At 33.0% G+C, this 15465-nt stretch overlaps 4 protein-coding genes across 6 annotated transcripts; 3 read left to right on the top strand and 1 right to left on the bottom strand.

Moving 5' to 3' along the window:
• Nucleotides 1-1035: 1035 nt before the first annotated feature.
• On the top strand, nucleotides 1036-2078 carry LOC104717287 (uncharacterized). The gene has a single exon (XM_010434834.2). The coding sequence runs from the start codon at nucleotides 1217-1219 to the stop codon at nucleotides 1826-1828; it is 612 nt and encodes a 203-aa protein (XP_010433136.2). The 5' UTR covers nucleotides 1036-1216; the 3' UTR covers nucleotides 1829-2078.
• A 2290-nt stretch (nucleotides 2079-4368) lies between these two features.
• On the top strand, nucleotides 4369-5319 carry LOC147935817 (S-protein homolog 21-like). The gene is made up of 2 exons (XM_087469020.1): nucleotides 4369-4650; nucleotides 4979-5319. Exons 1-2 carry the CDS (start codon nucleotides 4396-4398, stop codon nucleotides 5204-5206), a joined length of 483 nt encoding a protein of 160 aa, XP_087325146.1. The 5' UTR covers nucleotides 4369-4395; the 3' UTR covers nucleotides 5207-5319.
• Nucleotides 5320-6478: 1159 nt separating this feature from the next.
• Nucleotides 6479-7639, top strand: LOC104717286 (putative 3-hydroxyisobutyrate dehydrogenase-like 1, mitochondrial). Its single transcript, XM_010434833.3, has one exon. It carries the CDS (start codon nucleotides 6479-6481, stop codon nucleotides 7487-7489), a length of 1011 nt encoding a protein of 336 aa, XP_010433135.1. The 3' UTR covers nucleotides 7490-7639.
• Nucleotides 7640-7691: 52 nt separating this feature from the next.
• Nucleotides 7692-10688, bottom strand: LOC104717285 (hexokinase-1). 3 transcript variants are annotated; one of them, XM_087469018.1, is made up of 8 exons: nucleotides 10565-10688; nucleotides 10128-10431; nucleotides 9475-9625; nucleotides 9189-9371; nucleotides 9029-9103; nucleotides 8703-8957; nucleotides 8486-8616; nucleotides 7692-8404 (listed from the first exon to the last, which is right to left on the bottom strand). In XM_087469018.1, exons 2-8 carry the CDS (start codon nucleotides 10397-10399, stop codon nucleotides 7972-7974), a joined length of 1500 nt encoding a protein of 499 aa, XP_087325144.1. In that variant the 5' UTR covers nucleotides 10400-10431; nucleotides 10565-10688; the 3' UTR covers nucleotides 7692-7971. The 3 variants fall into 3 exon arrangements, with proteins under 3 accessions (XP_087325144.1, XP_010433134.1, XP_087325145.1); XM_010434832.3 differs by having other exon boundaries at nucleotides 10583-10688; XM_087469019.1 differs by having other exon boundaries at nucleotides 10647-10681.
• Nucleotides 10689-15465: the final 4777 nt, after the last annotated feature.

The raw sequence follows: 15465 nt of genomic DNA, 5'->3' as shown, positions 1-15465 counted from the left end.
CGCAATATCTTTAGAGTATCTTAGTGAAATCAGGTTATCTTTTAGTTTTTCTTAATTATATATATTTCAAAATGTTTGCTTTTCTGTTTCCAAAACAATATATGTCTATACATTTATAATTTCAAAATGATTAACGTATATATGAAGAAAAACATTAACTTTTTTTTTTTCTGTTTGTTAACTCCAGGTGACATGTTTGGCTTTTTATATCATATATATACAATCCTAAGTTCAAACACAGCATGCAAATACATCTTGTATATAAACAAGTGCAAATACTATAAAGAATCTATATAGTCGTTGGTTTCCGACCATGTTATAACTTATATTAGTGGTACCAAAGCTGAACAGTTAATTTCCATTTCGACATATCGACTTGCATGTCTAGAACTGCAATACACAATTCAAAAATCTAACTCGTATACGGACGCGTAATATTTCTAGTTCTTGAACTATACGTGGGTTTCTAATTATTGACTATATATTTGTATTTGTTAACAGTAGTCTATATATTTCAGTGGTAAGAAAACAAATATTTTTCTTGACCAAAAAAAAATGTTAATTAATAGTATGATTTTGTTGTAAGCACATTAAACGTAACTCACTAACCGGCTCGCAATCTCGTAAATCAGCCTGCCAAATTCGGTACTCATGAGACAAGCTCACGAATGATATTTGGTTTACTTAATTCTTACTCTATGATTATTATCATTATTCTATATCAGTCACTTTTGAAACATCCTAACCACCATAGCTACAGTTCGGTTGCTTACTCTAAAGTTAAAGCTCCTTTTGTTCTAAATTTCGTTTCCATCATCTAACGGTTAGATATGTATATATGTGTTTTGATTTGTGGATAGCTTAGTTCTAATTATAAAAAAATAAAAAAAAAAGGAAGAAATAAAGCAATTAAATCATACAAAGAAGACTTCTTCTCTTCTTCTTTTTTGCCATACGTACAAAGAAGTCTTCTTTGTTGGCGACTACTCCAACCTCTTAATAAGAAAGAAATATCTTTTTCCCTAAAGTTGTGGTTTTAGGTTAGTTCTCTTTAGAATTTTTTTATTTATTTAAAATATCCTTTTACATATGTATTATTTTCCTTATCCTTTAAATACCCTCTACTCACTCCCTCCAATGACAATCCAATCTTACAAGAGTGAGACGACAAGCAAAAGAAGAAGAACAAAAAAAAAACATTCTTTCAAAAATAAATATGGTAAAAATGGAAGCTTCTGCACCAAAAAGAGGCTTATACATGGAAATGGAACAGAACGCTCAAGTCGCAGCCAAAAGGCTGTGGGAAATCGTCCGCATCGTCTTCTGCGTTTTAAAAACCGGTACAGTCAAAAGCAAGCTCATGCTCGACTTAAACCTAATGCTTAAGAGAGGCAACAAAGCCATCACTAACCTCCGCCGCCGATCTAGCTCCATCGGCGGTGCTGACGTAAACTCCTCTACACGCGTCCGTGACTACGACCCTTTAGCCTTTATGTGCAAACGCAAACGCCGCGTCCACGGCGGTTATGACAACGAAGACGCTGCGGTGGAGGCAGCGGTTAAGAAGGTTTTTGAGCTGTTAGGAGAGAATGATACGAAGACGGGAGCGGCGAAAGCGCTCAGAGAGTCACCGTTGATGATGTCTCCGGCGGTGAGACAGCTTAGGGTGACGGATTCGCCGTTCCCGTTGGAAGACGGAGGAGATCACGATCATGTGGTGGATAAAGCAGCGGAAGAGTTTATAAAGAAGTTTTATAAGAACCTTAAGCTGCAAAAGAGGATGGCAAACACGTTAGAGTCGCCGTACCACGACGGATGGGTTAGATGATCCGGGCCGAGCGTCTAGAGTGACCAACGCAATTTGTTCACCCTGTGGGGGTTGAATTGGAAAAGAAAACATATGGCAAAATTTGAGAATACATGTATAAATATTGGGGTTGGGACGGTGTCGGTGATTTTACAAGTTTTACTTAGATATATTTTCATTTGAATGTTGAATACTTGAAAACATGTTGATGTAAACATGGCTGCTATGTATATATTTTCCTATCATAATGAGAAGAATCTATATAGGTGAATTTGCTAATCCATAGGTAACATCACAATTAACTTGGGAAAATTTCCCAAAATATGATCATATAAATAAGATTAATGAATTGTTAACTTGATATGTTATTAATAAATTGTTAACTCTTGATATGTTAGCGGATCCGCAAACACTCAAAATTTTACAAGTTAAGAGAAACAAAAAGTAGAGAAAATAATAGTAAGATACAATGTCGCTCTCAAGGTTGTTCACCGACGAACCAAAACGTTTCGTGCAATTTAATTCTGGTCATATATATGCAAAATTGCAGGCGGCAACAACGTCTTTCTCAAGAATTTACTCAAGACGTTGTTATTTGGAATGCAGTCTTAAATTATTTTGGCGAGTCATAAATATGGATTATGACCCTATGAGGTATTCCTAACCAAGTCACTTTAAACGATATCCTCGTAAAATAAAAGGAGTTAGTGCACGGCTTCTTGAATAATCACAATCAGTATCAAATGTTGCCGTCCCAATATCTTTGGAGTTTACATAAAAAGTACGCACGACACGAAGATTTAGACAATATAAAACAATTATCATCGTTCCATATTCAAAAAACACAACCAAAATAGATAGTTGATCGGAGCATATATGAATAGTTTATTCCCGTAACATACGACCAAGACGTATATGTATTCTTTCGTCAAATCATTCGACAAGTCAAGTCATGCTCGTTGTTAACAGAAACACCAAAACTTTTTTGGCTTCACCTTCGCAACAACGGACTTTAAATTTACCTTCGCAACCACATGAGTCCTCGGAGCCAATCGCGGAGGTTCGACTATTTCTATACTTCTCCTTGTAAGCTCCTCCACCGAATCACCAACGGCCACTTCTGAGTGAGCTGATTCTTGGGATTGATCCACTGCTTTAAATTGGATAATACATATAAATTTACAACAAGAAGCATTGTACTATAGAAAAGTTGCTGAACGCATATAGATCATATGACTAATATGATATACACAGAGATATTCTTACAATGTTGAGGTTGTGCTTTAGGACAATTTCCGAAAACCCACAAATATCTCAAGATGATATATACAGAGAGAACAACAACAGTGATCCTGATCCATATACCCCATTCCAAAACCAAATACTGGATCAAATCCCAGACCCAATCCATATCTTCTTTTCTCTTTTTTTTTTTTTTTTTTTTTTTTTAATTTCTGTTGAACATACAACTTTTTAATTTATAGTTTTTAACAAAACATAAAGGTTAAAATTTAAAATGTTTACCATTATTATTAGCTCATGCATGCCTTGTTAAATGCCATTGATTGTCTAATTGTCTTCAGCAAAATAATTGCACCCTTTAGCCTAATAAACCAAGTTTAGCCGAACCAAATCACTATAAAACGACGTCATCTAAAACAGAAGAATTTGACGAAAACGTCCTCACTCCTCAGAAGAGTCCGAAATTATGGTCTGTTGCCACAACGTTCGATAAACTACTAAAATCCATTGACCACCACAGAAACAATGCCACTGCCACCACTCGCAGACTCACCAAAATCAGTAGCTGCTCCATCCCTCGTCTACTCCTTCTTCCTTCCGTCGCTCAATGGCTTCCTCAGCAATCCCCTCCGATCCAATCACCCCATCAAACACCAAAATCGGATGGATCGGAACCGGAGTCATGTGCGGGCACTTGATCAAAGCAGGATACATCGTCACAGTCTTCAACCGAACCATCTCCAAAGCTCAAGCTATCCTTAACATGGGTGCTAAACTCTTAATTTTCTTAATTTCTTCTTTTGATTTTGCTTCTGCTAACATTGACAATATTTTTGGGCTAAAAACAAGGTTGTTTCTGGTGTTTGGTTAAGTATTTGGGTATGTGTTTGTGAATGTGAAATATGCGAGAAAATAATGTTTTTCATTAATGAAAAAAAAAAGTAATTCTAGGTTTTAATTTTAGGGGCAAATTTTATTAAGGGTAATTAGGAGAATTTGATTTTCAGAAAATTAATGTAAGCTCTTTCTACTTCTCTTTTAATACATTAAATTCATTTTCAATTTATTGGAAATCAATTATCTTCGCTTTAATCTCACAATTTTAAAGGGAAAAAAAAACATAAGACATATATTCTTATTTTAGATAAGTTATTTATTTTACTATTAAAATCAGTCAAATGTTACCATATAAACACTTTGATTTTGCTCAAATTTTGGCAAAATTAGTAATTACTAATTACCATACCTATTTAAATATATTACTGAAAATATGTGTTACCATGATCATGTGTATGTGTATATATATCCTTAATCATCTAAGAAAAGCTTATTATAAAGATTTAAGAATGGGAAAATATTTGTGGTTTTATTTTTTTGTCCTCTTTTCTTTTGATTCTATAAATTCACAGTTGTTTCCTTCTAGTTACGGGAGAACATTTGATCTCCAAATTGTAAATCAGCTTGAGTTTCACAAGAAATTAAAAGTGCAGTGTCTCGGTAACAATATTGTTTTCCCAACAACCTATCTTAACATAGGCGAGAGTTTTCGATTTAAAGTTAAACTTTATCCAATTGTTTTGTATCAGTGTAACTTATGGCAGGTAAAATTAAATTATCCATTACATATTTTAATTAGGAATATGTTTTTTGTATTATTGAAACATGTAAAGATTTTATAGAATAAATCCCTGCTTTTGATTTTTTAGTTCATTCCAAAAATAAATATTTTCATATGTAATATTAGAACTTTTCTTGATCTTATAAGGTTGACTGAATTTTTAGACAATTTTTGTTGGTTTCCTTTCAATGCATTTTGTTTTATATAGAATATGCTCAATTGATTGAAAATTTTGGTTTATTAAGATTAATTCAATTATTCACCCAATACTAAATTGTTGACTGTACAATAAAATTATTTTTCTGTTTCAGGGACCAAACTATAAACATCATGTGTTTTTTAACGCTTTATATACGCCTCAAGGTGAAATATATCCTAGTGTGTATATGTGGATTGCAAAAGAACAAGGAATATATGTTCGCCCCATACTTTTTATAACGGGGATGTATTTATGGAAGGGATGGGATACTCCAACAAAACAAAGAGAAATTGCTCCAGTCAATGCACTTACAAGTCAAGTCAATGCAATCAAATTTTGATTCATACATCTAATAAAATTCTGAAAACTATTTACATGATAATAAAATTATGTGCAATCTTGGTATTGTTGTATCTTGAGAATGATAATAAAGTTTTTGATTATGAGCTTTAACTTTAATTTGGTTAATTTCTGATAATATATGATTTAATGTTTTTGTTTATAATGAGTTTTTTAATTAATACATCATACAAGATTTAAAGAAATAAAGAAATTAAAGAAGTAACGGATAAATCGCTACCTATGATTTTCAAAAGCGTTATTGGTATTTTATTAATAAAAAGCATATGATTGCCAAGCTAGAAAATCACACTAGATTGTCAAAGATGACAAAGAAAATTAAGTATTTTCTTTATCGTATTTTCGTTACATAAACCATTGGTTGTATTTGTAATTTTATTGACAATCTTGTATACTCTGGTTCATATCAATAAAGTGTTTTAGATGTTTAAAAAAAAAAAAAAAACAAGAGGTAGGGAAAACGTTTAGCATTATTATTAGCTCATGCATGCAATATAGGCATGACCACGGTTACGGTTATCACTGTTACGGTTAATTAACCACCGATTACGGTTAGAAATTTTGTTTAACCTTAACCATAACCATTTAATAAACGGTTAAATACGGTTCCGGTTGAAGCGGTTACAGTTATATACGGTTGCGGTTATTTGATAATATGATATTGTTGATATTATTTGATGATATAATATAATTGATATTATTTATTTATAATTAATATGTTCTTTTAGTGTACTCATATTTCTTCATATCATATGATTCATATTAAATAAATAATTATTAGTATATTTTATTATCTTTTTGAAACGGTTACGGTTAACGAATTACGGTTTAACTATACGGTTAACCAACGATTTTGATATGGTTACGGTTAATTAACGGTTATGGTTAATATAATTTAACCATATATTTATGGTTAACGGTTACGGTTTTTAAACCATTTTATACGGTTACGGTCTGGTTACGGTTAGGATACGGTCTGGTTACGGTTAGGATACGGTCTGGTTACGGTTAGGATACGGTCTGGTTACGGTCCGAAATACGGTTACGGTTTAATTTTGGTCATGCCTAAGCATTTCCTTGTTAAATGCCATTTGATATAAACCAAGCTTAACCGAACCAAATCAATTTCGAGAGTAATATAAACGACGTCGTTTAAAACCATTACGAAAAAGTCCTCAGAAGAGACACGAAATTACGGTTTGTTACCATTACGTTCGATAACTACTAAAATCCATTGACCACCACAGAAACAATGCCACTGCCACCACTCCTCCGTCGATCTCTTTCTCCCTCCCTCGTCTCCTCCTTCTTCCTCCGTCGCTCAATGGCTTCATCAGCAATCTCCTCCGATCCAATCACCCCATCAAACACCAAAATCGGATGGATCGGAACCGGGGTCATGGGCAGATCAATGTGCGGACACTTGATCAAAGCAGGGTACACCGTCACAGTCTTCAACCGAACCATCTCCAAAGCTCAGACACTCCTCGACATGGGTGCTAAACTCGCAGACTCACCAAACTCAGTCGCTGCTCAATCCGACGTCGTTTTCACCATCGTTGGTTACCCTTCCGATGTCCGTCACGTCCTCCTCGATCCAAAGTCCGGTGCTTTATCCGGTCTCAGTCAAGGAGGCGTCCTCGTTGATATGACTACTTCAGAGCCTTCTTTAGCTGAGGAGATAGCTAAAGCTGCTTCCTTTAAGAACTGTTTCTCAGTAGACGCTCCTGTCTCAGGTGGAGATTTAGGAGCTAAGAATGCGAAGCTATCTATATTCGCCGGAGGTGATGAAACCACCGTGAAACGTTTAGATCCGTTGTTTTCGTTAATGGGTAGAGTCAACTTCATGGGAACAAGTGGGAAAGGTCAGTTTGCGAAATTGGCTAATCAGATTACAATTGCTTCGACTATGTTAGGCCTTGTTGAAGGGTTGGTCTATGCTCACAAAGCTGGACTTGATGTTAAGAAGTTTCTCCAAGCGATCTCTACTGGTGCTGCTGGTTCAAAGTCTATAGATTTGTATGGAGATAGGATTCTGAATAGGGATTTTGAACCAGGGTTTTATGTGAATCACTTTGTGAAAGATTTAGGGATTTGTTTGAATGAGTGTCAGAGGATGGGATTGGCTTTGCCTGGATTAGCTCTTGCTCAACAGCTTTACTTGTCTCTTAAGGCACATGGTGAAGGTGATCTTGGTACTCAGGCTCTTATCTTGGCTCTTGAGCGTCTCAACAATGTCTCTGTTCAACCAAGTGTCTCTTGATTTTAGCTTCTGTTGCATTTTCTGATATGTGTTTGTTGGAGATTTTATGTTGAATCTGGACTTTTGTGTTACCACCCCCCATATGTTACTAGAACATGATCTTATGTTGATCTGGAGAAAAGAAATAATAGACATAAAATTTCATTAGAACTTGGAAATCTAGGTTGAAGATTCATATACCTGTGTAATGTGCTTAATGATGTGGGGAAATGAAATCTCTATATGCTTTGAATTTTACGGGTTTTTACAACATATCTGGTTATAAAATCCCAGAATCTGAAGAACTGGTCCTTTATTTTTCAAGAACATGGAAACAAATAATTTCTCTCAAGTAAACTTATTTGCTACAAGCAAGAGAGTCTTGGGGGAAGAGGAAACATAAAATGCTTCTTATGACGCCTCAGACCTTCACTTAGGCTTTTTTTCTGATTGCGAAAAGCTTTGTTAAATTACCGGAAAAAATGGCGCTCTTTGGGAAGGCTTTAAGATTCTTCAAGGTACAGAGAGTGGGAAGCTGCAAGAAGTGCAGCTCCAATACCTGATCCATCATTGGAGTGAATGACCTCAATAGTTCCTGAAGCTTCATCTCCTAGTAACTCTTTTAGTGAGCTCTCCATACATTCACTAAACTGTTTGTAATGCTCAAACAAACCACCGTCCATGGCTATAACTGATTTCTGCACCTCCTCTTCTTTGTCTTTGCTAGTAGTATCTCTTCCCAGCTTTTTCAGAATACCATAGATTCCAGCAGCAGAGAGACGTGCGCCTCGAGTAGCTATTATGTCGCAGAGACTGATCACAACTTTTCTCATTTTCAGAGAAGTTGTAGGGACCTCCAGTATATCCTTAATCTTGCTACCAACAATCTTCAAATCTGGAGAAGTGTCATTGTGCATAGCTGACATGTGAGGTGTCCTGCAAATGATTGAACTTTAGACAAACTCATCCCGCAAAAGATGAAATACACAAACCAGACCGTAAAAGCTGAAACTGTACCTAATGATGAATGGTATCCTCAGCTTAGATGGGACGGTATCGCCAAAGAAAGCAGCTTCTTCAGCCATCTTTAGAAGAACTCTTCGCAAAATCTCTCCCAAGTACATACCCGAAATGATTTTCTCAAGAATCTGCAAAATGACAAATCCACTCATAGGATCTCATTTCTTGTGACAGCTCTCGTACGTATTGCTATTTGTAACAACAAAACTCGTACCTGTTCACCTGGATTCAGACTCTCAAAATCCAGGGTGTGATCAAACTCAGTTAATGGGAGATGTGAGGACCTGAAGTTTCCCCACTCCATGTTTATAACCATTTCACCTGATTTTGGAAGCGGACCATGCCATTTGGGGATAGCAGTTGCACGCTCAACATAGGCTGCGTTTGTCCCAGTACCTAAAATAACAGCAGCGGCAACATCCGGGTTGTAGTATCTACCACCAGCTAGTGTTCCAACAGTATCATTGACCTGTAAAAGCAGTAAAACAAATCAACAAGTGATTCACTATTGAGCATATAAGGCAATAATAGATAACTCACAAGTGCTGCGACTCGCATGTCAAGACCAACTCTTTCCATGGCCTTCTTAAGTGCTCCAACAACATCTTCTCCAACCTATTCCAACGATCAAACCAAGATCAGGGTAAAAGGCGAAACTGATCATAATAAGAATATCAGTCGGAAGGGGATCGAGCTTAACTGCTTCGTCAATGGAAAAGCCTTTTGTCCATTTGATGAGAGAACCAGAGGACAAAGATGTCTGCCTAACAGGAAACGAGAAAGTGAAACCTAATTCCCTCTGTCTACCTTCTGGAAGATGAAAGTCTTCGCTTTCTGTGGCGACAAACTTTGCAAGAGCCTCAGCGATAAAATTGAACAACTCCTGAACGATTCATAAAAGATACACAAAACCCCTTGTTACATATATATATATATGGATCAACCAATTAATAATATGACAACAGACTTAAAAAAAAGAAACTGACATCTGAACCACCAGTCATCAAATGGGGAGGTATCGAAACTTCTTCGAACTCTTGTTTAGCAACACGGTCTTGTTTCCCGCCAAGAAGCACACGCATAACACGGAAGTTTGTTCCGCCTAGATCCAATGCATAAAAGAGACCTTTCTCATCCCTGGTTATATCAAAAGGTTAAAAAGCTTAGACAATATCTCTTAACCTACAACATGAAACTAGACCATAACAAGATTAAGACGAAAAATGAACTTGCAACATAAGTTGAACACAATGCCTTCTAGAAATGTGACACCAATCAATCTCATTAATACACATAAGTTACTGAATTCTTTCAGAATCACAATCTTATCCACAGAACTGGCGTTTTGTTGCCTATGGAAGGCAGCGTTAACGAGAGAAAAAAAAAACAAAAACAGAGCTAAGACAAATCAACAACATCAAGCTTCGTACAATAATAATAATCCCAGTGGGACATCACATGATCTCAGATTCCAAAAAGATTCTCTCTGATACTGAAACTGTAGATCAAACCATTCTAATCTAATCAATCAATTCTGACCACAAAACGATCCAAATACAACACAGTGCAATTGGAATCTCAAAATCTCATTTCATAGCATCATTGCAAATAATAAAAAGGGAAAAGATTTCGAATTTACCCAGAAGGAAGATTATCAACGTAGCTGATAAGCATCTTGAGTTTGCTACCACCGTCAGAAGCAAGACCAGCGTGCATCTCAACGGCCATAGCATCAGCGACTTGTCTAAGCTTAGAGATCGGAGTCGCACAGTCTTCCTCAAACGCCTTGAGGATCGCCGAAACACGACCCCACTTACCAGAGCTCTGCATCCGTCTTCGAACAACCAAAACAGCCACCGCACAAACCGCCGCCGTGCACACAACAGTCGCTCCAACAGCTACTTTACCCATTTTTTCACGATTTTGGAATCAAACAAACGAATCTAATAACAAAAAAAAAGAAGATAAAAATCGGATTTTTAACAATGTTCCGATCGCAAGTAACGATTCCAAAAAAAATGGGTAATTAAAAAGAAACAAGAGAGAAGAAGAAGAAATAATCAAAAGCTCCGAAACCTAAGATGGATCTAATACCGATCTACTCGAGCTTGCTGGTTCGTCAAAAAAAAAAAAAAAAACAGAACAGTGTAAAAAAAACCACGTAAGCGGGGGGCTCTCTCCTTCTTTGTCCGTAAAGTATGGAAAAAAAAACTATGTAATAGATATATGTATTTTCGGAATTACGAAATTATCCCTTTTGTCTAATTTGGTTTTTTATCTTTTTTTTTCCTACCTAAGTTTCTGGTAGAACCAATCATTCTCAAAACCTAATCAAACCACAAGATAAATAAAAAACATTCTTTGTTTAAAGTTGATTTACAGATGATTTATTATCCATATATTGAATTATTAATCCAATCGTTTTAAAGATTAAGACAGATTGCAATATCAACATACATATAGAAATAAATTAAATATTCGTTCTTATCAACAAAATCCCAAAGGATTTAATATGAATTTGAGATATAGAAATAGAAATCAAGTATCTTACGGAAAGCAATTAACTAATGAATATTTTATATATATGACATTTCCTTTTTCAATTTCTTGGAAATCAATTATCTTCACTTCGATCTCACAATTTTATCGGTAAAAAAATATATATATAACACACATATTCTTATTTTAGATAAGTTACTTATTTTACTATATAAATCAGTTAAATGTTACCATATTGACACTTTGATTTTGCTCAAATTTTGGCAAAATTAGTAAATTTCTAATTACCATATCTTCAGATATATTACTTAAAATATGTGTTACCATGCTCATGTGTACGTGTATATATATCTTTAATCATGTAAGAAAAGTTTATTACAAACATTGTAAGAATGGGAAAATATTTGGGTTTTTTTCTTTTTGTCCTTTTTTCCTTTGATTCTATAAATTCACAGATTCCTCGTAATTACGGGAGAATATTAGATATCCAAATTAAAAATCAGCTTGAGTTTCACAAAAAAACTAAAAGTGCAGTGTGAGGGTAGACATGTTGTTTCCCAAACAACCTATCTTAACATAGGCGAGATGTTTCAATTTACAGTTACACTTAAACCACTTATTTTGTATCAGTGTAACTTATGGCAGGTAAAAACGAAATTTTAAAGTTTATATATATTTCTTTACATATTTTTAATTAGGGATGTGTTTTTTGTATTATTGAAACATTTGAAGATTTTATAGAATAAATCCATGCTTTTGATTTTTTTAGCTCATTCCAAAAAAATATATTTTCATATGTAATATTAGAACTTTTCTTGATCTTAAAAGGTTGACTGAATTTTCAGACAATTTTTTGTTGGTTTGCTTTAATGCATTTTGTTTTATATAGAATCTCCTTGAAAATTTTGGTTGATTAAGATTAATTCAATTATTCACCGAATACATTGTTAACTGTACAATACAATTAAATATTTTTTATTTTTTTTTGTTTCAGGGACCAAACTATATACATCATGTATTTTTTCGAGTTTTATATACGCCAGATGAAATATACCCTAATGTGTATATGTGGTTTGCAACAGAACAAGGAATATATACCAATGGAATGTATTGGAAGGGATGGGATACTCCGACAAAACAAAAAGAAATTGCTCCAGTCTATGCACTTACAAGTCAAGTCAATGCAACCAAAATTTGATTCATACATCTAATAATATTCTGAAAACTAATTACAAGAGTTATGTGCAATCTTGGTATTGTTCTATCTGTTGAAGAGAGTGGTAATAAAGTTTTAGATTATGAGCTTTTAACTTCAATTTGGCTAATTTCTGTTATTATACTATAATTTAATGTTTTTGTTTATAATGAATTTTTTAATTAAAACAGCATACAAGATTCGTAGTCTTTTAAAAAGAAGTACTAAATGTGATAAAAAGTCAAAACATTAAATACTAAAGAAAACAATAATTTAAAGTTTGTAAAATTAAAGGAAAGAAGAATAAGAAAGAATTAGCAAATGCATCAACAAAAATATGTTTATGTATATATTAGATATAAAACATTGTAACACATTTATACCCATGTAAAAGTTTATTACACCTAAAAAGGTTTTACAAAAAGCGAAAATGTTTACTAATTTTTTTTTTTCTGATCCTCTTTTTCTTAAATTATGTATGATGATATGTGACTAACTAGTACAACATTAAGATTTTAAACATAAAAAAAAAAAAAAAAAAAAAAAAAAAAAAAAAAAGGAGAAGAAGAAAAACACCTGCATACTAGATTCCACGACTTTTTTGGGTCCATTAACATTACCCTATTGTAACACTTAAGGCCTGATTTAAAGTTTCCGAAGCTGGTCCATTGAGTTGAATAAAAAAATTAAAAACTAATCAAACTTCTAAACATTAAATTTATGCCAGGCCCATTTTTAGTAGAGCAAATCTACAACCAAATATGCTATGAAAAAGGCCGTCAGAATTGTTAATATAGGATTTGCACTAATTTTTCTTTTTCCCATTCTTTATTGATTTGATATGTCGATATTTTAATTTACACGAACAGTTAAAATCTTGGGAAGGAAGCTATGAAACAGAAACTCTTGATACATATCCGCACGAGAATTTGATTCACCAATGCAAGGAGAGAACATGCTAAGCCAAATGATGAATAGCCTCAAAAAATTGTTGATGATACGGTTGATGTTGGAGTTGTTGCCTTCAAATTCCACAGTTTTGTATCCTATCGTTCAACTCGATTGCATAGCCCACGATAACGCAGAGCATTCCATTTCTTCATTATGTTAGTAACTAATTTTCCTAGGTCTACAATATATACATGTTGAAAATGTTAGTAACTAATTTTCTTAGAGTTAAATTATCACGTTTCAATAATTCTGCTTTAACCTTTTTTTTCTTATTCTTTTTGACAATAGAGTAATAAACCATCATATTGTATTGAAATATGTCCGTGTGGGAAGTAGCGATTTCAGCATCATTAGATTCTCCGATCCATTAGCTCAGTTTATAAAATCTAATACTCTCTGAATTGTGCTGTTATAATATACAGTAAAACCTCTATAAATTAATACTCTATAAATTAATAATCACTATAAATTAATAAATTTTGCTGGTCCCAAGTCGGGCCAGTGTAAAAATTAACAATATTCGATAAGATAATAAGATAATAATTTTTTTGAAATCTCAATGTAAAATATGGTCCCAATAATATCATAAATTAATAATTATGTAAATTTATATATATATATATATATACTGATATAATAGTGTATGTTTCTCCTAAAACTCATTTCTATAGAACATTTATAATGTTGTATTTTCAAACTATAATGATATCTCTAAAATATTTTATAACATGTCATACAAATAATTAAATTTTAAAGTTTTAATTTTTAGATATGCATCATTTACAATTTGATAATTAGACAGATTATTAAAATATGAGAATTAATATTATTATTATTCATAAATTTGAATTTATGTATGTCATGTGTATAAGTCAATTTGTTTATAATATTTGTAATTTATTGTCAATAATGCTTTATAAATATTACAAGTTTAATTCCTAAACCATAAAATTTATAACATCCGAAAGTTTAATCTTATTTTGCTATAATTGTTCCAATTCATAATTAAAAAAAACAATAAAAATATATCTATAAATTAATATCACTATAAATTAATAAAATGTCTTGGTCCCAACATTATTAATTTATATTGGTTTTACTGTATTTGCACTAATTCCTTAGTACATCAGATAACGTTCTTATTTTCTCTTAAGTCAACTCTCAATTATACTTATGAATATTAATTGTCAAATCTTAAGAAAGATAGCTGAGAATTGATTTCCACTCACCAGTGGTCCCAATCCAGTTGACCAGTGTTGTTTGATTTGATTAAGTAAGATCACTAACTAAATTTAGATACTCTTGATATCATATACTATTACTATTAATTATATACAATTAAAAAGCATGTATCATTACGTGAGAGAAAAAGTATATATCCCCCCCCCCACACCACACGTTTGCTTTTGACCAAAATCTAGGTGGGCAAACGAAAATAGTAACGCATGTCATTGATTATTTACCTTATTTATATGTTCGATATTTTACGACATCTTAAAAAATGCATTTTCCGACAGTTAAAAAAATTGACAGATAACTAAACCATGATGTATACTATAGAGTATAGACTATAGTACGTAGTTGTACTATGTTTTCCCGTTGAGACAGACACCAATCCAAATAAAAAAAAATGAATAAAAGCAAAAAGACGAATTTAAATGTATACCACTCAAGTTTTATGCTTTTTTCAACCCAAATTTTGGATATTTGCAAGATCATTGATGATAGTTAAGTTTTGTTAGTGTTACAAATTTTGCAACAGAGGGAAGATGAAACTTCTTATAATATATAGAACATGGAGTATGTTTATCAACAAAAAAAAAACAAATTGGAGTATCAATTAGTAATACATAGTATATATCACTTGGCTTTGAGTTGGAGGAGGTAAGGAGGTTAATGAAGTTTGATTTCAAAGTGGCGTTTTGTAGAGATTAATGGGTTAAAGAACTATCATCTTGAAATGGTTAATTAGAAATAAAATGGAACTTGACCTAACATAACATATAGGAGATTGATATATGACCATATTTTATTTACTGAAAAATTGTTTTTTGTTATAAACTAAAACCGAACAAATACAAAAAGACTATAAAATGTTACAATTGTGTTTTAGTATTTCTAAACTATAAATTTTCAAAACTATAAAATGCCGGATGGAACCAGAACCAAATTTCTCAACCGGAATGCTATTTAAGTTGCAGATGTATGTTGTACATTTGTACTACATAAAGGTTCGATGTGAAAACTAATAAATCTCATTGATTTCAGGTGATTGCAAAAACTAATACTATAGTGGTTAATCATAATCATTTATTTATATTAAAAGGTCGAA

This window comes from Camelina sativa, chromosome 10, assembly GCF_030686135.1.
Source record: "Camelina sativa cultivar CO46 ecotype springtype chromosome 10, ASM3068613v1".
NCBI classification, from domain to species: domain Eukaryota; kingdom Viridiplantae; phylum Streptophyta; class Magnoliopsida; order Brassicales; family Brassicaceae; genus Camelina; species Camelina sativa.
This window is presented reverse-complemented; position numbering and strand designations above follow the sequence as displayed.